The sequence below is a fragment of the Onychostoma macrolepis genome, chromosome 18 (assembly GCF_012432095.1).
Source record: "Onychostoma macrolepis isolate SWU-2019 chromosome 18, ASM1243209v1, whole genome shotgun sequence".
Classification (NCBI taxonomy): Eukaryota; Metazoa; Chordata; class Actinopteri; order Cypriniformes; family Cyprinidae; genus Onychostoma; species Onychostoma macrolepis.
The window spans coordinates 20988476-21013829 of record NC_081172.1 but is presented as its reverse complement, the minus strand read 5'-3'; the positions used below and the strand labels follow the sequence as shown (position 1 = coordinate 21013829).

The 25354-nt window shown below is 39.5% G+C and overlaps 1 protein-coding gene across 4 annotated transcripts in view; it reads right to left on the bottom strand.

Annotated features, from left to right (window-relative positions):
- tcf25 (transcription factor 25 (basic helix-loop-helix)) overlaps positions 1–25354 on the bottom strand; it is a 205089-nt gene that overhangs the window by 55760 nt on the left and 123975 nt on the right. For all 4 annotated transcript variants that reach the window (XR_009266917.1, XR_009266916.1, XM_058750834.1 and 1 more), the window contains exons 13-14: positions 20463–20550; positions 20169–20327 (exon numbers count right to left, since the gene is read on the bottom strand). Coding sequence is in view for 2 of the 4 variants with exons in the window: in XM_058750834.1 (XP_058606817.1) it covers positions 20169–20327; positions 20463–20550 (247 nt within the window). In the remaining 2 variants the exon portion in view is untranslated. The remainder of the gene's footprint in view (positions 1–20168; positions 20328–20462; positions 20551–25354) is intronic.

The window sequence follows — 25354 nt, the reverse complement described above, 5'->3', positions numbered from 1 at the left end:
TAATAATTTAAGGGCACAAATATTGTCCCTTAATGGAAAAGATATGACTGCGGTCTAAGTGGGGGTACTTAAAAGAATGTTAAATGCCCCAGGGGGTACGCCACAGTAAAAAGTTTGAGAACCACAATCTGTTGAGTTACCATGGCAACCGGGAACACAAGCTGCTGGAGAGGAGAGGACACGCCTGACATTTCTCTCCGTTTCTCGTCAGTTATACCAAAAAAAGTTCAACAACTGCGTCAGATGGGTTACGTAACATTACCCACAGTCTACTTTAAATACTTTTGTTAATATTTATACCTCTGTGATTATGGTATCTTTCCTTAATTATCTGAAATGCCTGCTAGCAAATATTACGCTAGCATAGCATATCTGTTTATATGGATGCTGAGCACAGAACGTCTTGAATGCTTTCTTTCATATTTCGCTTTATATCCTATGTTTTTATTAATAATTTGGGCGTATTTTACTGTTCATATTTGTGAGTTTTTCAAAATAAATGAACTGAATTCATTTTGAGTCTGTATTCATCATTCACAGCTGTTGAAACAGCCTTTAAATTAGTTTGGGCATATGAGGACATAAATTAGCTTAAACTACTGCATGTTCACCCATAGAAAATGAATAATTATAAAAAATGATTACCAGCACACAACTATTGATCCACAGCGACGTCGCAGTTACTTACTGGCAACGTCACAAAGTTATGTTGTGGCGACGTATAGGGGTCTTTCACTTTTCCGGTTGCCACACCACGACCATAGACCGTAAAAAACATAGACGTAGTGTCCATGACGTCACTCGTAGGTTTCTGAAGAGCATTTTTGAAGCCTAAAGTGGGTGGAGCTGACCGCCGCCATCTTGGCAGCGCGTCACCGCATGTCACTCCCAGATAATCAAAAATGTGCAAAAAGGCGGGACGTGGGTGAAGCTGAGGTGCCTGGTTGCTGAAACCACGCCCGTCTACAGTGACAGCAGTGCTGCCGTGCTAAGACAAAACACTGTAACTTCGTTTTTGGTCGAAAACGAGTTATTGATCATTTTGGGACATTAATGACCTCCTTTATCATGTGTTTAAGTATCATGGAGAAAAGCCCCGGAGAAACCAAGGCAGAACACAGTATAACATCAGTTACCGCTCTTTGACTTTGTTTTGGAACGCTCAAATTAAGTTACGGTTATACGGTGTACTGCCTTTGTTTTACTGTCCATTGAAGTCTACCACGTTAAAATTACGGTTTGACTTGTGCACTTCTATACCATCAGCACTTCATTAGAACAAATTAGATCGATCGCGATCTAACAAACTGCTCCATATAACAAAGCACTGTAAGCAAGCAACGACAATATAACTTGGCAACAATAATTAATCTTTAAAAAATTGAACATTCTTTTTATAATGCAGATTATTCATTCAGTGCAATAATAAATATAGCTGCAAGCAGCAATGATGGGGCCAAGCACTACAGAAGCAAACAACAGACCAACTGCAGAAATTGGTAATTGAAGCCATTTTAGGATGTTTTTACTCAAAACGGCTGAATCTATCAACATCAGTTTGATTACAAGAGGCTAATGTAAGCAAAAGTTATTAGACCAAAAGGTGGCGCTGTCCCCAAACTTTTTGAGTACCATCAGGGCATGGGGCCGAAGAACCACACTGAGTTTCGTAACGATAAGTTAATGCGTTCGTAAAATATAGCATTTTACGACAAAATTCAACATGGCCGACGGCCAAAATGGCTGACATGGGAAAATTTTATATGGTTGAATTCGGCATGATGCACCGAATCTAAAGAGACCAGTTTTTAGTGATTTTCATTACAGTTTCATTCAGAGAACAGTTTCATTACAATCGGCTAATGCAGTCAAAAGTTATTAGCATGTTTGGAAATTTCATTATTAATGATTAATTAATGGTTTATTACTCTTGACCAATAGGTGGCACCGTTACCAAACTTATGTAGCGTGGTCAGTGTGAGGTCACAATGTCACGTACAAAATTTGGTGCGAATGTCAAAGTTTCGCTGAGATACAGTCTCAAATGCAGTGTAGCATCTTTCCAGCCAATTCGTTGATGCGCCAAACGAAAACCGTGAAATATATCGACACAAAATCCATAAATTTTTGCCAGCATTGTCGGAAGATGATCCGAGTCAAATTTCGTGAAAATCGGAGTTACGATCTAGGAGGAGTTCGAAAAAGTAGGTTTTCAACATGAATCAAAATGGCGGACAGGAAGTTTAACCAATTATTGCAAAATTGGTATCGATGTTCTCGGCATGACCCAAGGAATCTATCAACATCAGTTTGATTACAATAGGCTAATGTAAGCAAAAGTTATTAGCATTTTTAGAAATTTCATTATAACTTTTGACCAAAAGGTGGCGTTGTCCCCAAACTTTTTGAGTACCATCAGGGCATGGTGCCGAAGATTCACACCGAGTTTCGTAACGATATGTTAATGCGTTCGTAAAATATAGCATTTTACTACAAAATTCAACATGGCCGACGCCCAAAATGGCCGACATGGGAACGTTTTATATGGTTGGACTCGGCATGATGCACCGAATCTAAAGAGACCAGTTTTGTAAGTTTTAGCCGAACCATTCACAAGTTATAAGCAAAAATATGCATTTTTCATATCTCTTGACCACTAGAGGGCACAGCGCCGAAACACTGCAAGTAGCCTCAGGCCATGCTTGTTATAACACACACCAAGTTTGGTCTCAATTTGCCAAACCGTTGCGGAGATATAGGCTCAGATCCATTTTTGCATGCTTTTAGTAGAATTCGCTAGTGTTATTCGAGAACGCTTGGACTAATCGACTTGAATTCCATAACTTTTTGCCACCATGGTCTGAAGATGATCTGATTCAATTTTTGTGAAAATTAGACGAACTGTCTAGGACAAGTTCGAAAAAGTAGGTTTTACAAAAAATAAAAAATAAAAATAGTAAAAAAACTAAACCTTACGATTTTTGAATTTTGGACTTCATTCAACTCGGCATGAACCAAGGATTCAGAGAAAAAATAATTGTAATTTTGTGGCTTACGGTTCAAAAGTTATTAACATAAACATAAATGCAACTTTGCACAGTTGGTGGCGCTAGAGAAATTGATTTAGAGAATCCAAATTTGCTATGGCGAAAACTCATTCTGTCCTTTATCTGTGTGCCAAATTTCACAAATTTCCCGCAAGCGGTTCTATGGGCTGCCATTGACCTTGCGGCGGAAGAAGAAAAAGAATAATAATAAACCTAACAAACACAATAGGTGCCTACGCACCTTCGGTGCTTGGCCCCTAATAAACCTAACAAACACAATAGGTGCCTACGCACCTTCGGTGCTTGGCCCCTAATAAATCCAACGGTTTCAATAGGTGCCTCCGCACCATCGGTGCTTGGCCCCTAATAACGCCAACGGTTTCAATAGGTGCCTCCGCACCTTCGGTGCTTGGCCCCTAATAATAATAAATCCAACGGTTTCAATAGGTGCCTCCGCACCTTCGGTGCTTGGCCCCTAATAACGCCAACGGTTTCAATAGGTGCCTCCGCACCTTCGGTGCTTGGCCCCTAATAATAATAATAAATCCAACGGTTTCAATAGGTGCCTCCGCACCTTCGGTGCTTGGCCCCTAATAACGCCAACGGTTTCAATAGGTGCCTCCGCACCTTCGGTGCTTGGCCCCTAATAATAATAATAACGCCAACGGTTTCAACAGGTGCCTCCGCACCTTCGGTGCTTGGCCCCTAATAACGCTAACAAACACAATAGGTGCCTCCGCACCTTCGGTGCTTGGCCCCTAATAATAACGCCAACGGTTTCAAGAGGTGCCTACACACCTTCGGTGCTTGGCCCCTAATAACGCCAACAAACACAATAGGTGCCTATGCACCTTCGGTGCTTGGCCCCTAAATATGTCTTGCATCCTTTAATGTTAGCAAACATTGCAAATAAATTGGTTGCAAAACGGTATCCACTCACGTTTAACTTTTTGTCCGGTTGTTATGGTCAGAAAAAAAATAAGTAAATAAAAATCACATTATTGGATGTTATAGCCTAGCCAATGATCACTAAATTTTATACAGATGTTACTATAATGATTCTGTAAATGGTGATCAGCACCCTATATAAGGTGGAAGTTACTGCCTTTTGCCTTTGCGTGATTTCTCACTTTTTGCAGACAGTGCAAAAGCAGAGTACAATATCAATATAGCGGTAAAAATCAAGTTTGAGATCATTTTCATTAAAACATCTAATTGGCAGATTTCCAGTGTCCTACCTATAATTATTTTTTTCTGAACAAATAAAAATCTTTAAAGCCATTTTTCTAAGTTTCACACTCACTCCACCTGTCACTCAAGTGGCCACGCCCTTAATTATGCAGAACTTTAAGGCTTAATATAATTTAAAACGGATGAGTTCTAAAAAGAAAAATCACCCCCTCACAGTTGTCATGAAGGGCAAAATTACCTATATAGACCAAAACCACTTTTTGTATCAGGCTGTAAACATTTTTTTTTTCTGCTGTAAAGTTGGGCATTTTAACATGGGAGGTCTACAGGACTGACTCCCTTTTGGATGAATTGCAGTTTTAGTCACTTCCGTGTTGGTTTCAAGAGAGGGAGCGGGAGGTTGCCGCTTGGCCACGACGAAACTTTGGTCACCAGATTACGTTGCAGTAACGTATTTTTGTTAGCTGGGTTGTTTCTTTGCACACAGGCAAAAAGCGCTCGGCTCGGACTGCACGCGAGTACCAAATTGAGTCCGCTTTCTTGCCCGTTTAAGCAAATGCACAGTACATTATGTTAATGGCTGTTCTGATTAGTATCCATGTAAACGCGATTTGTTTCCGACCCGCTCTTCACCCCAAACCAGAGCAGATTCACAATTTCTTCCATCCGTAATGGCAGTAATGCTCGGCCCCCTCGCGGTATCGGCTCAAATGCATAAGCAGTTGCACTTATTATGGGCTCAACCAGGGGCGTCATGCACTCATAATATTTGAGTTGTGGGGGTCGTCACGTGACACACAGCAGCCACAACAGCACTTATGTTTTATTTATTTTTTCCTTTTTATTTGAAACATTCCCAAACGCATTAACTATATCATGAAATATCTTGATTCTCACCTTTATAGATTATGTTAGTTGATCTAGTGGGCGATGGTCAAAGTAACCTAATAATGTAATCTATTAAATATGGGTGTCATGCCATAACATATTTCAATGTGACTGACTTTATATTTAATGTGAATTTAACATTGAAAGTTAATGTGAATAAAAACATTTTAAAGTTAGGCTACTAATTATAACACTTTCATTGTACAGAAAGAGAGCAAAAAACATTTACATTATCAAAGAACATTTTTACTGAGACATTTAACTCTCAAAAACTCCCATTAAAATCACTGAAGCTGTTTACACTATGAAATGAATATCTTACTTACATATCCGTACACACATTTGCACTTTGTTTCTAACGAGAGAATTTGCCAGAAAGAGGTATTCAGTCAGCGAGCAAGTAAAGAAAACGTTGTTGCATTTTAGCGATGACTCATCTGAACGCCTCTGATTGGTCATTGCATTCATAAGCTCAACAGTCGTGTGTGATTGGTTATAATGCGCAGTGCTGTAAAAAACACGTCAGCGCCAGCCAGCGAATGCAGATTTGAATTTAGCAGCTGGTGATATGACGCACTGAACGATTTAACCACGCTGGTGTGATTGTATTAAATATAGAAAATATGAATCGACTATTTTTTGTCTTTTGGAAGCTGCATTCAAAATCCACTTGGCTCAAAAATCTGAGGGAGCATGCGCCCACTCACTTTGAATGGGCATGACACCTCTGGGCTCAACAGTCCTTTAAAGTTCGTCTTCCTCCCATTTAAACAAGCGCCTGTACAAAAAGTAAAGAAATGCTTATATATTACTTAACTGGCCAATGGAGCGAACCAACCCTGTGACGTCACACGCGGTGGTACTGTAAGATGGCGGTGCCCTTGCTCTAAAAGTTATAACAAAACATCCTTTTTTCTTTAAAATGGCTTCATTAATCGTGTTTGTTATATATTTTTTAATTAATGTGGAAATCACTTTACTAAATAATGAAAACTTGACTGTTTCACTTCCACGTTAATGTTGATCCAAATGCTCAAATTATGTCAAAAAAAGTTAATTTTTTCAGCTTAGACCAGCCAATGCGCATGTGCACTGCAAAGTGAAGAATATCAGGAACCTTTACCTCCACATCACGGTCATTTTTGACAATAAACTGGCCACTGAAACACTTCTGCCCTCCATAACCCAAGAGCCGTGGCAAGCAGTGGCAGCCCGAGGCAACTGAGTCATGGGATGAGCTCACGTGAGTCAGTTTCTACGTGGCTTGCTTCCACCTGAACTACCTGTGATTTTCGCCAGGGCCAGTCTCCGCCCCACCGATGGAGCCCACAGCCTGGTCCAGCGGTGAACTTTCAGGACACGAAAAAAAGCAGTCTCAGAGTGACGAACTGCCCGCTCCAGTTGCTCACTCATTGACATGGTACATAAGCAGCCCCTGCCTCAGAGCAGCTATTTTTAATATGGGTGTGTAGTGTTGATTACACTAACCACTATATTTCCAGGCGCTGCCACAGATCATTGCTCTTTTATGATAAGCACCAGCTGTGCCACTGCCACAGGTGCATCTCAATAAATTAGAATGTCGTGGAAAAGTTCATTTATTTCAGTAATTCAACTCAAATTGTGAAACTCGTGTATTAAATAAATTCAATGCACACATATTGAAGTAGTTTAAGTCTTTGGTTCTTTTAATTTAATTTAAAAACACAGCAATTCACTATCTCAACAAATTAGAATATGGTGACATGCCAATCAGCCAATCAACTCAAAACACCTGCAAAGGTTTCCTGAGGCTTCAAAATGGTCTCTCAGTTTGGTTCACTAGGCTACACAATCATGGGGAAGACTGCTGATCTGATAGTTGTCCAGAAGACAATCATTGACACCCTTCACAAGGAGGGTAAGCCACAAACATTCATTGCAAAAGAAGCTGGCTGTTCACAGAGTGCTATATCCAAGCATGTTAACAGAAAGTTGAGTGGAAGGAAAAAGTGTGGAAGAAAAAGATGCACAACCAACCGAGAGAACCGCAGCCTTATGAGGATTGTCAAACAAAATCGATTCAAGAATTTGGGTGAACTTCACAAGGAATGGACTGAGGCTTGGGTCAAGGGATCAAGAGCCACCACACACAGACGTGTCAAGGAATTTGGCTACAGTCGTCGTATTCCTCTTGTTAAGCCACTCCTGAACCACAGACAACGTCAGGAGGCGTCTTACTTGGGCTAAGGAGAAGAACTGGACTGTTGCCCAGTGGTCCAAAGTCCTCTTTTCAGATGAGAGCAAGTTTTGTATTTCATTTGGAAACCAAGGTCCTAGAGTCTGAAGGAAGGGTGGAGAAGCTCATTGCCCAAATTGCTTGAAGTCCAGTGTTAAGTTTCCACAGTCTGTGATGATTTGGGGTGCAATGTCATCTGCTGGTGTTGGTCCAAAACCAAAGTCACTGCACCCGTTTACCAAGAAATTTTGGAGCACTTCATGCTTCCTACTGCTGACTAGCTTTTTGAAGATGCTGATTTCATTTTCCAGCAGGATTTGGCACCTGCCCACACTGCCAAAAGCTGGTTAAACGACCATGGTGTTGGTGTGCTTGACTGGCCAGCAAACTCACCAGACCTGAACCCCACAGAGAATCTATGGGGTATTGTCAAGAGGAAAATTAGAAACAAGAGACCAAAAAATGCAGATGAGCTGAAGGCCACTGTCAAAGAAACCTGGGCTTCCATACCACCTCAGCAGTGCCGCAAACTGATCACCTCCATGCCACGCCGAAATGAGGCAGTAATTAAAGCAAAAGGAGCCCCTACCCAATATTGAGTACATATACAGTAAATAAACATACTTTCCAGAAGGCCAACAATTCACTAAAAATGTTTTTTTTTATTGGTCTTATGAAGTATTCTAATATGTTGAGATCGTGAATTGGTGGGTTTTTGTTAAATGTGAGCCAAAAATCATCACAATTAAAAAAACCAAAGACTTAAACTACTTCAGTCTGTGTGCATTTAATTTATTTAATACACGAGTTTCAAAATTTGAGTTGAATTACTGAAATAAATTAACTTTTCCACGACATTCTAATTTATTGAGATGCACCTGTAGGTGTTCAGTGTTGCTTACACTAACCACTATTTGTGCGAACGCTGCCGCCGTTTATTGCCTTCTATGATAAGCACAGGTGTCACTGTTTTTTATATAGGTGTGTAGTGTTACGTAAACTTACCACTATATATACTGGTGTTGCCCTTGTATGATAAGAACGGCTGTGCCACTGTTTTTCATATAGGTGTGAAGTGCTGCTTACACTAGCAACTTACACTTATGGCTATGTGCCTAATGTCGGCAAGTTACTATTGTAAGATACTGTATGTATGCTTATGCTGTTAGGCTGCAATGGTTCTGTCATGAAATAGTAATGTCCCACTATGAGACAATGTGTTTAAGGCTATAAGCTGTTTATAGCTATCTGAGGTGTTTCCCCATAGCGTCAGCTAGGGGTGTGCGATATGCTGATTTTTGATTGTGGACGATTAAATTGTGTCAACGATCTGCTTTTAAAGAAATATCGCTGTGCTGCACACATTCTGTCAGTTGCAGTTCTGGTGCCTCTGACTCAATATACTGTACAACACGACGCATTCACATCAAATGTTAAATCAACGGTAGAGTTACTCTCACAGGACACTACACTTATTCACAGTCACAAAAGTACATTATTTGCATGTGCTTTAAAGCCGGTTAAACTTTACATTCACGCACTGTTCTGACTTGTGCTTTTTCTGACCACATACGCCTAATTAATGGACTAAGTTATCTTTTGCATCTGGTTGATTTAGCATCTAATACTGTCAAAAATACACAAGGTTTACATATAAACACAGTTGATTATGTTTAAAATGATGTCTAAAGTGAAAGTAAACAGTTCAGAGAGAAACGAATGCGTGCAGCTCTTAAAGCAACAGTACTAAACATGCTGTCGATTGTCATTAAAGGGATAGTTCTCCCAAAAATTACATTTCTGTCACTATTTACTCACTCACGTTGTCCCAAACCTGTATTTTCTTTCTTGTGCTGAACACAAAAGATGATATTTTGAAAAATGTGGGTCACCAAACAGTAGCTGGTCCCCACTGACTTTAATAATGGGAAAGTGATTTCCACTTTAATTAATAAATATATAACAAACACGATTAATGAAACCATTTTAAAGAAAAAAGGATGTTTTGTTATAGCTTTTGGAGCAAGGGCACATCTTGCAGTACCACCACGTGTGACCTCACAGGGTTGATTCGCTCCGTTGGCCAGTTAAGTAATGTAGTAAATTAGCTCAAGGGGGGAATATTAATAATTCATCATAACTCTTTATAATTAATTATAATTTTGGATAAGTTAATAGAATTAGCTTGATAAAGCAGAATTTATGGTACAATCAATTGACCAGGTCGTCTAGCGAAAGCTCAGTATTGATTATTTACTAATTCAAAGAAATCTTAATTTCCAGGGTAAGAGAAATACCCATTTTAAGGTACAGTACTACTCAGAGCATGTAACAAGATCAAAATCGTTAAATTGACTTTGTTGCAAGCATGGAATCAGAAATGAATACTCATATGTATTGTGCACAAAGTTTTATTAACTAAATCACAAACACATAACTAGTCTAAACAAACACATATACATATATATATATATACATATACATATATATATATATACATATATATATATATATATATATATATATATATATATATATATATATATATATACACACACACACACACACACACACACAGAAATCACACATACATGGGAAGGGTAAGTGAGACGATGAATAAAACCGGGCAGAAACAGGGGAAATGAGGCTCAGTTGACTATCTGAAAGAACCATCAGTCTCTAATTCAAAGCACGGTATACAATAGCTTACAACAAACATCTGTGTGGTGAAAGGAACGATACTTGCATTTGACTTGGCTGTGGAACGAGAGTCTCGTGAAGCCTCTGAAGAGGGTCTGGATGGTTCCATTCGATGGCCGAAGTTGCAATCTCTTGAAACTCTGAGGTTGTTCTTGACTCTGTTGGGGATGAGAGAGTCCTCTCTCCTAAGTAAGCACATGGCTGGGTGTAAAATGGGGCCTGCTGGCCCTGTGGGTGTTCCACCACAGTGGAACTGCAGGCCACAATCCAGAGATGAAGAAGCAGAGACTGCTGGGAGTGGGGAGAGAGAAATGTCTGAGCGAGGGCATTTCCATCATGGTAAATTCCAGGGTTGAGTGAAGACGAACTCCAGTGGTATTAGTCTGACTCTTTGTGGTCAAGAGCCATCTCCCCAGGCTAGGGAGATCGCACACGGTTCTATATGTTGGGTCCTGCTGTGCTCCCCCGCACCGGCTCAGGCTCTCCGTGAGTTCAATCACACGGGCAGAAATCAGAAGATTTTGCAGAAGAGAGAGGCAGACCTTAAGTCAGGGAAGAGTCACACTTTTCAGTATGGGCTTGACCAATGAGAAAGGCTGAATTTCCAAGCGGGAGGCTGGAAATATTGGGGGGTTTTATGACCCTTTGTCTGAGAGCATGGTTCGAATGGCTCTGGCAGTCTATACTTTGATTAAATTACAAACACACAAGGCATTCTATGAGGAGGTGGTGTACACTAAAGTGTGCATCATCAAATGAGCATTAATTTGGTAGGAGACACGATATAGGTGGGGTTACATTAACTAGTACTTCACACATAAAGCATTCATAAAACAAAATACAATGCAAGAGACACTATACAAGATCGTACACACAATGTCCTGGGATGCATGTTTATCCGTAGAAAGGTTTGTCTATGAGTGACAAGGAGGAAAGTTGTGTTGGTATGGGCATTGCGTGGGTTTCAGAAGGGTCCGTTTTTACGGCACGTCACATCTCACATAATTTTCTCCTGTAGACAACGGCGAACGATGGAAAATAAGCAGGAAAATCAGACACGCCTCTGGCACGCAAGGCTTGAAGGCCATGGTGGCTGTCTGGCTGTTGGTGCCTGCAGGAGTGGTTGTGGATGTTGTCAGGTGGTGTGCTGTGGTGATGTAGGCTGTAGCAAGGTGTGGGTCCTCGAGCTTGTGCAGCAGGTGTCGAGGCTGTCTCACCTGTCATCCTAAAGTGAGTTGGTCAAGGTCAAATGGTTGTTTTAGGTGTTGTTAGCCCATAGGCTATCTGTGGTAACCTGCGGTATGGAACCGCTGGGTTGAACTCTCGCTTATGAGAGAGCAGGTGATTCCAGGGGTTGCAGGGAATGGTTATGGAGATTTTGCAGTGTGAAAAGTGTTTCAGACTGACCTAGTCATGGTAGCAGGAGGGCAGTGGGTGGTTGTTAGCCCTCTATTCTGCTTGAACGTCACCAGAAGTTCGATGTTTGTGGTGTCGCTTTGCTCTTGTGGCGGCACCGACTTGAGCTTGCCTGAGTTGTGTTGGTAGAGGTTTCGCTGTTGGGCATGTGGGCCTGTTGCTCTATCCAACGTTGTCTGGCTGCTTCTAGGGTGTTGGCTGGTTTTACAGGATGCTCCTCCCTTGGAGGGTTCTGATGCTGTGTTGCATCAGGATAAGGAGTCAGAAGTTTGTCCTTCCCAGTGCTTCTCAGTTGAGTTCTGTTCAAGGAGCTCTTTTGCTAGTGTCAGCAGCTCCAGTAACTCCGCAGTAGGTGTGTCCAGCTGTCCTTGTGCAGCCTCCATCTGGCACCTGTGTGAAGGGTGTGAAGGAGGATGTTGTGGTGACTGCTGTTGGACATACCATGGTTTTTGCGGGATGAGAATGTCCTTTTCCATGGCCCTTCCCAGTGGTTGGTCTGGTACCTGGGCTGTTGCCACGGTGACATTTCTGCGCTGGTCTTGTGTTGCTTTTTCCAACTGCTCTCCTTGTTCAGCAGTTATCTGAGCCTTTTGAAGTCTTTTGATCCTGGCTTTCCTGGGATTCTCAGTATCTAGCTGGTCTGTGAGGCTTTGAGCACATGTCTGCTCCTTGCGGGCCTCTGTGATCTATTGTCTAGTGAGATTGTTTTTACTGTCTGTCTCAGATCCATGAGGTGGGCTAAGGTGATGATAACCTTGGTCGGCCCAGCATGGCTGTGACTCTGGCTTGGGTCATGTGTCATCGGGCCTCTTCTGTCATTTTCCAGTTGCATTTGGCCCTGGTGCTGTAGGTTGTCAGCACCCCTGGGTGGAACGGTGTTCCTCGCAATGGCTAGTCAGTCCTTTAGGTCTCCCACCTGGGAGGATAAGCTGAGCATCTGCAACGTTTTGGCACACTTGTGGTGAGAATAAAGGTGAGAGACTAAGGCACCACCCTAAAGAGTTAAAAGCTAAAATTTTAATGGGCCAGCTAGGGATATAACATACAGCTTGTTGTTTCGGGCATAGCTTGCTAGTGAATTGTGTCTTCTATGATTAATATCTCAGCTGTGGATGCTATGATGCTAAGATTTGTGTGGTTCTGAGAATATTTCTCGAAGGGCGTAAACCGAGATTTAATAAATGATTTAAGATGGTTCTTATGGTCAAATTATTCCTCAGAATCTCCTGATGGATCGCAATAGGCTAGATCTCTTAAGGAGAGAAAAGAAAGAAAAAAGAAAAGAAAAGAAAAGGAGGACAGCTTTCCTATTCGGATTATGCTGGTTACCAGTGCGCATGACTATAGTTATGCCTTTGTAATCATTGAGATTACTCATGTAGCAGGGTCATAGAACTTAGTGAACTTCTTGAGAATAAACAGAATCGCCAATGAAAAGTGTTCTGGTTCCTTCCGGCTCTATGGGGAAACGAATCCACAATAGACCAAGAGGGGTGAATGTAAATGAATCAAATAGATTAAAGTACAAATAAGTGAATAGCCAACTGCTATTATCATTAGGATAACAAAAAAAAACAACAAAAAAAAAACAAGAAAACTTGAAAAAAGTGATTAAAACAGCAGAGTGACCTGAAATTGGGAATATTCAATCACACTCTTAATTAACCGCTAGGTTTGTTTTGACCATCACTCCATAGTCGGTCATGGCTGCTGCGTGTTCAAGACCACACCATGGGCATGTCCTTCCATAAGGTTTAGTCAATGTGCTGTTGAACAATTCCCAATATCAATTCCTGCCTTAGCTCTAGTGTCTCTTCTCATTAAGTTCCACATACGCTGTTTCTAATAGTGTCCTTTTGTGAAACAATTCTCTTTCCAAGTCCTGTCTGGTGACTTTTTCCAGCTGCTTTTGGTATTCAGCAGCTGTTAGAGCCTCCTGAAGACTGGTGATTTCCTTCTGTTACTCCACTTTGTCAGGTTCCTTGCATCTGTTCTTTGCCGTCTCTCGCTGAGCGGGTGTCGGTTCCCTTGGGAGCTCTGTGACCTTTACCTCCTGTCTGAGGCCCTTGAGATTGTGGGCCAAGGAGGAGATGATGCTGGTCAGCTCCTGGCTGTCCAGGCTGGGTGTCAGGTGTCCACGTCTCGCTGTTCCATTCTCTGCTGTTGCAGGTCATTGGCTGCTTTGGGTTGAAGGATGTCCATCACAGGGCTCTGCCGGGTCTCCAAGTGGTTCGGGTAGGTGGCGGGGCCGGATGTCTGAGACATGCTGGCTCACTCGGGGGAACATGAGAGAGGCAAAAAGGCAAATGCAAGTATGTACAGAGGAGGTAAGCTATCTGTATAGGGAACTGCTCCGTAGGCCGTATAAGGTAGGAATAGCTGACGTGGGTCAACTAGTAAGGCATGTTGCTACCATTTAGTGTTGGTGAACGGAACTAAGGACTTTGAGTATCTTTGTTGACGGCTGCAAGACTGGGCCTTTACATGCCGTCAAACTATTACTCAAAACACTGATGGTTCTTCTCAAATGTCACTACGAGGGTAACAAATAAAACAAAACTGAAATAAAACAATAAGATGAAATCAAAAAGGAAAAAGGAAGGAGGAGGATTTTACCTATTTAGTTTTTTGCTAGGAGATAAGGCCAAGCAGATGTCACTTGTGGGTGATGCTGCAACAGACTCATAAACTTAGGGTTAGACTGTTAGCTAAGCTAGCAGGGACACACCAAATACCTCGAGGTCAAAAAGAAAAACAAACAATGGGAAGTGTTTCTAGTTCTATCTGGGGCCTACATTGTGTTGAACAGTAACTGCACTTCAATGTACTAGGCCTGGCACTGAGGAGTGAGGAAGGGGGGAGAGGAAACAGGGATTAGGCTACTAATAACCTGTATAACTCATCAAGGAAGCAACAGTTGCTAGAACTACTGTAATCCTATACAAAGAGTGAAGATGGTGATGGTAAAATAACTAAAATAGTATATATAGTAAATAAGGTAAAAGTCAAGGTAGAATTCCCTTATAGCTCTAAAAGACTGAAGGAAAGGTAAATAAACAGACTGATTTAATTAAATTTCAAATGTAATTAAATTCAGCTTAGCAGAATAGGGATATTCAGCCTGAAACAAAGGTAAATAAATGAGATAAAATAGAAAAGAGGAATGAAATGAAGTCAAAATGAAGAGTAAAAGTAGAGTGTCCTCATAGCTACAGGAAACTGAAACAAAAGGTGTATAAGCACATCGATTCAATTAAATACCAAATTTAATTAAATTCCACGTGGCTGAATAGGGATATTCAGGCTAAATAAACATAAATGAAATTAGATAAAATAGCGATAGACTAAAATCGAATTCTAGCCAACACAGATAAAAACCAAGTACAGGTGCTGGTCATATAATTAGAATATCATCAAAAAGTTGATTTATTTCACTAATTCCATTCAAAACGTGAAACTTGTATATTATATTCATTCATTACACACAGACTGATATATTTCAAATGTTTATTTATTTTAATTTTGATGATTAGAGCTTACAGCTCATGAAAGTCAAAAATCAGTATCTCAAAATATTAGAATATTTACATTTGAGTTTGAATAAATGACCATCCCTACAGTATAAATTCTGGGTATCTCTTGTTCTTTGAAACCACAATAATGGGGAAGACTGCTGACTTGGCAATAATCCAGAAGATGAACATTGACACCCTCCACAAAGAGGGTAAGTCACAGAAGGTCATTACTGAAAGGCGTGGCTGTTTACAGAGTGCTGTATCAAAGCATATTAAATGCAAAGTTGACTGGAAGGAAGAATTTGGGTAGGAAAAGGTGCACAAGCAACAGGGATGACCGCAAGCTTGAGAATACAGTCAAGCAAAGCCGATTCAAACACTTGGGAGAGCTTCACAAGGAGAGAACTGAAGCTGGAGTCAGTGCATCAAGAGTCACCACGCTCAGACGTCTTCAGGAAAAGGGCTACCAAGCCACTTCTGAACCAGAGACAACGTCAGAAGCATCTTAACTGGGCTGTGGAGAAAAATAACTGGACTGCTGCTCAGTGGTCCAAAGTCCTCTTTTCAGATGAAAGTAAATTTTACATTTCATTTGGAAATCAAGGTCCCAGAGTCTGAAGGAAGAGTGGAGAGGCACAGAATCCATGATGCTTGAAGTCTAGTGTGAAGTTTCCCCAGTCAGTGATGATTTGGGCTGCCATGTCATCTGCTGGTGTTGGTCCACTGTGTTTTCTGATGTCCACAGTCAACGCAGCCATCTACCAGGAAATTTTAGAGCACTTCATGCTTCCTTCTGTTGACAAGCTTTATGGAGATGCTGATTTCATTTTCCAACAGGACTTGGCACCTGCCCACACTGCCAAAGGTACCAAAAGCTGGTTCAATGACCATAGTGTTACTGTGCTTGATTGGCCAGCAAACTCGCCTGACCTGAATTTATTATTGTCAAGAGGAAGATGAGAGACACCAGACCCAACAATGCAGATGAGCTGAAGGCCACGATCAGAGCAACCTGGGCTCTCATAACACCTGAGCAGTGCCACAGACTGATCGACTCCATGCCACGCCGCATTGCTGCAGTAATTCAGGCAAAAGAAGCCCCAACTAAGTATTGAGTGCTGTACATGCTCATACTTTTCATTTTCATACTTTTCAGTTGGCCAAGATTTCTAAAAATCCTTTCTTTGTATTGGTAATATTAAGTAATATTCTAATATTTTGAGATACTGATTTTTGACTTTCATGAGCTGTAAGCTCTAATCATCCAAATTAAAAGAAATAAACATTTGAAATATGTCAGTCTGTGTGTAATGAATGAATATAATATACAAGTTTCACTTTTTGAATGGAATTAGTGAAATAAATCAACTTTTTGAGGATATTCTAATTATATGACCAGCACCTGTATATGGGTTTTAACGGAGAGTGAAACTAAGAGTGAGGGGGTAGAGAGAGAGAGAGAGGGAAAGAGAGGAAGAAATTGTTTAAACTAGTGATGGGGGTCTTTGACACATGCTTTGTGGAGCTTCGGAACCTCTGCCAATTTTTTTTCTTTTCGAATCCATGATTCGGAACGTGCATCAAACTACTAAAGTCATGTGATTTCAATAAACAAGGCTTCTTTACACATCATAGCTGTTTCGAATTTATTTTAAATTTTAATAGTTCGATGCTAGGTCTCATGAACCAGTGTCTATGATTTGTATGTGATCTCGTATCAATTTTATAAATTCGTACACAGTTAGTGACGCATTTAATAAAGGGAGGAGGCATATTTAAATGCCTCCTATTAGTTTACTGAAATATAACGTATTAAAAGACCCTTAATATTTAAGGGTATTAGGGATCGTTGATTGCCTTTAATTGATTACACCTTCAATAACACATTGGCTATTGGTTTGGTAAGGTGTTTCGTTGAATTGAGTTTTCACTGCACTTATACTGTTCTGACTAGCAGGGGTTACCAGCACGGAGTGCTTCGAAACAGTGAATCATTTGTGGCACAATTGATTCAAAGCCTCAAGAAGGTTTGTCTCTCCCATCACTAGTTCAAATCAATGTCCCTTAGTCCAAAAGGTCCCAAAGTCTGTAGTCTTTGTTTTAAAAGTTACACTCTACACTCGCACGTGTCTAAGTGTTGGCTGAGTGCTAACAGCTATCAGCTGAGGTAGAGGGCTTTAGCTTGTATGTGTTTAGGGCTGCTGGAGAGCTAGCTTTGGTCTTATTTTGGTCTTAACACGCAGTTCGTTTACACAAAGGTCTGTGAAGTGGGTGCTGTTATCAGATTAACCCGGAAGAGTCTGCTTACACTTCCAGGGTCACGTGTTGTTAGGAGACCAATGCAAGCTCACAACACAGCCCAAGCGGAGCAGCGATTGATCCGTGCTGTAAGCATGCACCGGAAACTCACATGTGGTCAGATGAGGTGTGCTCAGTCATGACATCACATGCAACTCATTCACAAATCAGAACAGCATGTTCACTTCCCAGGCAATGGTGAATTATTAAGCCACACTAGAATAACACCATTAATTTGACGTAAATGTTTCACATGAGCCGATCAATATGAATACAATGATACGTAACACATAATAAGGCCTTAAACCGGTGAAATAAGGAGCATCGCTCAGATCACCTACAACAGTGCTGAAAGTGGGAATTTCTTCGCCCAAGGTCAGACCGATTTATTCTGGTACCATTTCAATGGCAAGTGCTAATCTGAGATTTCTTCGTCAGAGACGATTTACACATTTAAAGCTGAAATGGGGATTACTTCGCCCAAAGTCAGATTATTTTATTCTGGTACCATTTATATGGGCTGCTAGTCTGAGATTTCTTAGTCAGAGAAGGCTAACGCTCTACTAACAACAGAAATGAGGATTTCTTCGCTAATATCAGGTTAGTTTCTTATCGTACGATTTGAACATGCATTATAGCATTGAATAACTTCTGTACTGTTTGGAGAAGTGTATTCAAGCTATAGTTTTATCTGATCTTGGTCAGAAACTGGTACGTGCACATATAAGAAGTTAATAAAACTTATGAAAAAAACACATAAGATTGATTACTGAGTCTGCTTGCAACAATGTTTATGTAGTAAATTAGCACAAGGGGAGAATATTAATAATTAATCATAACTCTTTCTAATTAATTATAATATTTGGATAAATTAATAGAATTAGTTAGATAAAGCAGAATTTACGGTACAATCAAACTTAATTTCCAGGGTAAGAGAAATACCCTTTTTAAGGTACAGTACTACTCAGAGCATGTAACAAGATCTTACTGCATGACTTCAGTGGCGCCGGCACAACTATAGGTTAAAGAGCTTAAAATACGGGTATACAAGCTAACAGGTTAAAGTATCAGTTTAGATTTTAATATGGCAACACTTTACAATAAGGTTCATTAGTTAACATTAGTTAATTACATTAGTTAACATGAAATGAGAATGAACAATACTTCCACAGCATTTATTAATCTTAATGTTAATTTCAGCATTTACTAATGCATTATTAAAATCACAAGTTGTGTTTGTAAACTTTAATGCACTGTGAACTAACATGAACAATGAACGACTGTATTTTTATTAACATTAACAAAGAATAATAAATTGTTTAATAAATATATTGTTAGTTAATACATTAATGTTATCAAATAACATCTTATTGTAAAGTGTTACCATTAATATTTATTCATCATACTGTTGAAATTGACAGTATTTTTTCTCTTGTTATTTCATAGGAGCTCCAAAGAAGACAGAGAAAGCCAGAGTCTTGTGCCCTGCGTTTATCAGTATCCTTATGTTCGTTGGGTGAAATAGAAAAACTCAATAAACAAAGTAAAAAATGATTTGACGGATATCCCCCCCCCCAAGGTTTCTATAGATATCGCGATATATCGATATCGTGAATTCTTATGGCCACAATAACCGTGATATGAAAAATCTAATATTGTGACAGCCCTAATATATACATAAAAAACATTATTATATATATTATCTTAAGGTCAAAGTCTTCAGTAATGAAATGCACCGTAACAATGTTACTGCTTGAGTAATTTCCATGTGCCGTTTTGAAGTACATTCGTTCATACACGCTTTCAAACATTTCCGCGTGTAGCGTGCCAGGTTTTCACAACAAAACCTGCCCAATTACTACTCAAAACTAGCCTAATCGCGTTTCGAGGGGGGTCCACCGGTAAAAACCGCATTCGGGTACCGATAAATCCGGGTAAAATACACGTTTTTTGGAGGGCTTCCCCTGGTAAGTTCGCACTCCAGGGGCTAAATATCAAATTTTTGGAGGCAAACCGCAGACTTGGCAACACTGTAGTGTGCCAACTTGTTTCCTCTGAAGACTGCTTATGTGTTCACCTCTTTACTCTCATGTGTCACGTGACAGTGTAATCGCAGCCTCTGCGGTTGAAAAATCTTGTTTTTTCATATCGCAATATTATCACAAATGCAATTAATCGTTCAGCCCTAATCTCGTTCCCTCATTTCAGGGAACCAAGATTACATCAGTAACCCCAGAGGTTTTCTTCCAGGAATGAACATGTCAGAATATCCCAAATTTAAATAATTTCTGGCCAAGGCATGAAACGGGTGAGAAAAGTGAAAGAGAAATTAGTAAAATGCTCACACAACGTGTGTGCATGCTCAGAAAACCGTATATCAGGAATTTAAACTGACAAAGCTTTAAAATGCATACAGATATTTTGTTTGTTGTTGATGGAGTATCCACAGAACCAGCTGTAAAGAGATGGCCCTCTTCTGCAAAAGGGGCATTTGTATTTAAAGAGACACACACGAAAATAGCATGTTTTAGCTCATATCAGGGTTTCCCAAACGGGGGCTTACAAGGGAATTTCAGGGGGTTTGTGAGTTGATGAAAAGCTATTAATGAATTAAATTATAATTATATGAAAGTTTAAATATATAAATAATTAAAAAATTAAAACAAAAATAAATGGTTTAAATTAGTAAAGTTTGTTAATGAGCTCACTGCTTTGTTTGTTGTTTTTGGAAGTAAACATGCAAAAGTACCTTTAATTTTTAAAAAAATATTTACTAAAAAATCTCTGAAAACACACGGCTTATATTAACATGTAAAAAGAGGCATAATAGGATCCCTTCAAAATCAACAAACTCAAACAGACACAAAGTAACATCTGTGTTCAACGGTTTCTTACTTGTTTTGGCAGTCCTCCACATAAGGATCGTGCGAGTCAACCCTCTTTAGAACTTTTCTGACATTCTCCTCCAACCACAGCATCAGTTCAGCCTCTTTCCACAGGCTGTGACAGCGACCCACATATAGGGACACTAACTCTGAGAGTGCAGGAGGCTGCCTAAAAGATGCAGCAGAAATAAATACAATTGCATCACATTCATACATACTGCAATAGCTCTGTCAACAAAAATCTTTGAATGTGACTGTTTTCAAATACATAAAGAGAATGTGTGTAAGAGCTAGAACAAATTACCCGATTTGACTTGATGGCCCAAAGAATGCATGAGAAGACACCACAGCATCAGGCTGAACTGTGCATAAGTCCAAAAGGGGCATGAGCGCTGGAAAACATTTTGACACACAACATTAAAAAACATACTGCATTCACACTGCAAGCCTTACAGTGCTTAATTCTGATTTATTGCTGAGATCCAGTTGTGTTTTTTGTTTTTTTTACTCTGAAGTGATTGTTCGAACTCCTATCACTGAAGAATTGTGACAAATAATTATCTCGATCAGTGGTTCTCAATTCCAGTTTTTGCGTACCACTGCTGTGCACATTTTGTATGTTTCTCTCATCACTTCAGACATTTGTTCTAATCGACAGTAAGTGCCCTGTGAAGCGGACTTCACAGGATATTCCACCATTATTCCAGTTCGAAAGGGGCATGTATGTTCCATTCAATATGGAATGATTTTCCGGACTATTTTCAAAAGCAATTGTAAATTGTATTTTCAATTGCATTTTCCACATGTGGGCGCATAAACTGTGACAATCCAAATGCAATTGCAAATCTTGCATTACCGTTTCGCGAATGCACAGTGACTGTCACATTTCAAATGAAAAGGCAAAGTCCATTTGCAATTGTATTTCCCATGTCTTACGAATTATGAGCCGGTCATATTTAAATAGCAATATTAATTACAACATTTGCTTTTTCACTTGCTCTGCATGTAACCTGCCAAAACTCAAATGAAATCGCAATTCCTTTTGCATTTGAATTTCCGATGTCTACACGGAAAGTTGTCAATCATTGTGAGAGGGCGGGACTATACTTGGGGGTGTGTTTGTATTGGGAGGTGACGTCACTCACAGACGACCGTGCCGAACGCTTTGATCAATGGAGATAATCGGTAAAGGTTCCGCTAAAGGCAGCTATCAATCAGTTTGTGCCTGTGTGAACGAACAGACAACCTTCTTGGCACAATACACAATTCTGTCTTTTTTACCCCAAATGCAACGATTATACCCTGCTAACAGCAGGAGCCACAACGGTACACACAATAGGTCAATATTCACTATTAACGAAACGCTTTACACCTGTCTCAACATCTCTCACTGCTTCTCTCTCTCCATCTGAATATGAGCAGAGGTGGGTAGAGTACCCAAAAACTGTACTCAAGTAAAAGTAAAAGTACTTGAAGAAATATTTACTCAAGTAAAAGTAAAAGTAATAGTCTGAATAGTTACTTGAGTAAGAGTAAAAAAGTACCGGATAAAAAAACTAGTCAAGTAGTTAGTTACTAGTTACTTTGGATCATATACTGCATATAGTATACTCTTATTTAGATAAATAGATATTTAGATAAAATTTTATATTTTATATACATACATACATACATGCATACATACATATACACACACATACACACATATATATATACACACATACACACACACAGCCGTTCAAAATACTTTTAATTTTTTTTTTATTGTAATTTATTTCAGTGATGCAAATCAGAATTTTTATCAGCCTGATTTATTATCAATGCTGTTCTTTTTTAGCTTTCTATTCATAAAAGAACCCTGAACAAAATGTCACAGGTTCCAAAAATATTAAGCAGCAAAACTGTTCCCTGTTGAAAAACTAGCATATGCTGGTATGGTATGTTTTGAAGCATGGGATGCTGGTTTGAGCTGATTTAAGCTGGTCCTTAGCTGGTTTAAGCTGGTCATGTGCTGGTCCTAAGATGGTCCGACCAGCTCAAGACCAGCACATGATCAGCATAAACCAGCATCCCAGCTTCAAAACATACCTAACCAGCATATGCTGTTTTTTTGTTTTTTTCAACAACACTGGTAATAAATCAATATATTTGAATGATTTCTGAAGGATCATATGACTCTGAAAACTGGAGTAACAGCTGATAAAAATTCAGATTTGCATCACTGAATTAAATAAAATTATTTTAAAGTATATTAATTATGTATAATAAATGTATATATGTATATAACCTCTGACACGGAGAAGAGTAAAAACTCCTCACATGACCGCTACAGAACATCTGAACATAACGGAAAAAATGCACATTGACGGATCTTCTTCCGTCTGTTCTGCAAAATGTAAACAAATGTAGCCTTTATTTCTGAAAGCGTAAATATTGTGAAAATATCAATATTAATTGTCTCCAGGCAAGGCATTCCTCCTGGAACTAACGCGGGTTATCGGGTGTTTATTTCATACTCTGTGACTCTGCTTATTTAATGAATAAATTATACATTGTATTTAATGTGTAAGGTACATGTACAACAAACTGGCAATGTCATAGTGGTATCGTCAAGTAAAGTCAAGTCAAGTCACCTTTATTTATATAGCGTTTTTAACAATACAGATTGTGTCAAAGCACTTAACAGTATCAAATTGGAGGATAGAGTGTCAGTAATGTATAATGATAAGATTAAACACTCAATTTTCAGTTAAAGGCATTTCATTATTGAATTCAGAGATGTCATTTTCTAGCTCAGTTTAGTTTAAATAGTATCTGTGCAATCAAATCGGCGATAATCGCTAGAAATTAAGTGTCCCCAACTGAGCAAGCCAGAGGCGACAGCGGCAAGGAACCAAAACTCCCTCTGTGACAGAATGGAGAAAAAAAAACCTTGGGAGAAACCAGACTCAGTCGGGGGGCCAGTTCTCCTCTGACCAGACGAAACCCACAGTTCAAAAGTTTATATTTCTATTTTAATTTTGTTGCAAGTTCTAACAATAGTAGTATTATGTAGTTAGGTATTTTATTATATTTTTAGTTATTTTGTTATACTTTTTAGTTTTATTGTATTTTAATCTAGGTTTTCGCTGGGGATATGTCTCTGGGGGTCATCTGAGTGTCCTGGTCTCCGCTGACGATCAGAGCTGTAGACATCATCTCTTGGTGCTGATCCACCATCTGATCGGATACGGACTGAGAAACAGAATAGGAAAGAAACAGACAAATATTAGCGTAGATGCCATTCTTCTTACGATGTAACAAGTACATCGTGTGTTATGGGGAGTGTTCCCGGTTCCGGTTGATCTAATTAATGCAGCCTAACAATCCTTTAACAGATTTGAATAATAGAAGCGTATTAGTGTGTTATGTGTAGGCCAGGATAAAGAGATGGGTCTTTAATCTAGATTTGAACTGACAGAATGTGTCTGCCTCCCGAACAGTGATAGGTAGATTGTTCCAGAGTTTGGGTGCTAAATAGGAAAAGGATCTGCCGCCCGCAGTCGATTTTGATATTCTAGGTATTATCAAACGGCCAGAGTTTTGAGAACGCAGCGGACGTGGAGGACTATAATGCGATAAGAGCTCGCTCAAGTACTGAGGAGCTAAACCATTCAGGGATTTATAAGCAGTGTTAATTTCGTCGACTAAGACGAAGACGAAAAATATTCATCAACGAACCTTTTTTCTGTGACTAAGACGAGACGTTGACGAGCTAAAATTAATTTCTGATGATAAAAACTATGACGAAATTTATGCCGCGTCTTCATTAACAAGACAAGACGGGACTAAAATGTTATTTGAGGACTACCGGACATTCAAAATACATCCTATAGGCTAAATTAACTGTCTTGTCTTTCAAAATGTGCGTCTCTGTCATTGGATTACAATCAGATGAGGGGCGTGTATATCTAGTCTCAGTATGGCAGCCGCAGTGGACGGATAGGCTATCAAAACGCAAACTAACGATCTGAAACAATAGCCTCAGCACCCGAAGGGTTAGGGATAGGGTGACCAGACGTCCCGTTTTTCCCGGGAGTCACAGTTCGTTGTCGATTAATTTAAAGTTAGTGACGGCGGGATAGGCGGAGTCGCGCTGATAGAAGCGCTCTCTCTCGCGCAAGCTCCACTTCTTCAGTACAGCGCGCGATCAGTTCTCAGTTCTCATTGCTCAAATACACACACAGCAGTCCTGTGTCTATCGTGTAGAGTCAGAGTATCTCACATAAATACAGTCAGTTATGGCTTAAGCGAGCGTAAACAGGTGGATGAAAACTGAATGTGTGTCAGTATTACATGCATGCCTTCCTTCTTAAAGGGACAGCATTCCTAATTATCCGTGTCATAAATGTTAACCAACAAAAGATGTTAAATAAATGTATACTTAAGTAAAGCTACTGTATCTGAAAAATGAGTTTAATTTGTATCTCTACCAAAAAATGAAAATGTATTTTTTTTTTCCAAATTCAATCCTTGATTCAAATTTCTCATAAGCTTAATTGATTTGGTCTAAAGAGAGAAGAATTGATGCCTATTTTTGTTTGAATACTACATATAAAATAGCTACCAAAATAAATGTTAACTGCACTTTGACTAAAAGTAAAGACTAAAAGTTGACAAAAATACAATGACTTTTCGTCGACTAAAACTAGACTAAAACTATGAAATACTCAAATGACTAAAATGTGACTAAGACTATTAAGCATTTTCGTCTCAAGACTAAGACTAAGACTAAATCAAAAATGCCTGCCAAAATTAACACTGTTTATAAGTAATTAACAAGATTTTAAAATCTATCCGATGTTTGATAGGGAGCCAATGCAGTGTTGACAGAACCGGGCTAATATGGTCATATTTCCTGGTTCTAGTAAGGACTCTAGCTGCTGCATTTTGGACCAACTGTAGTTTGTTGATCAAGCGTGCAGAACAACCACCCAATATATAAAGTTTTATATATTGGGTGGTTATAAAGACTTATAAAGTTTGTGATAGCATGAGACCAGCTATGTTGTTATTTTTATCCCGCCGTGCTCCCCGTCTGTGTAATTCATAAACATTAATTTATTATGCACAGTACTCAGATGACTGACTTTGAAACAGAGTATGTTTTCTGTAAAGATAACAGGCTTGTACTAATAGTGGAATGTTTATTTGCAA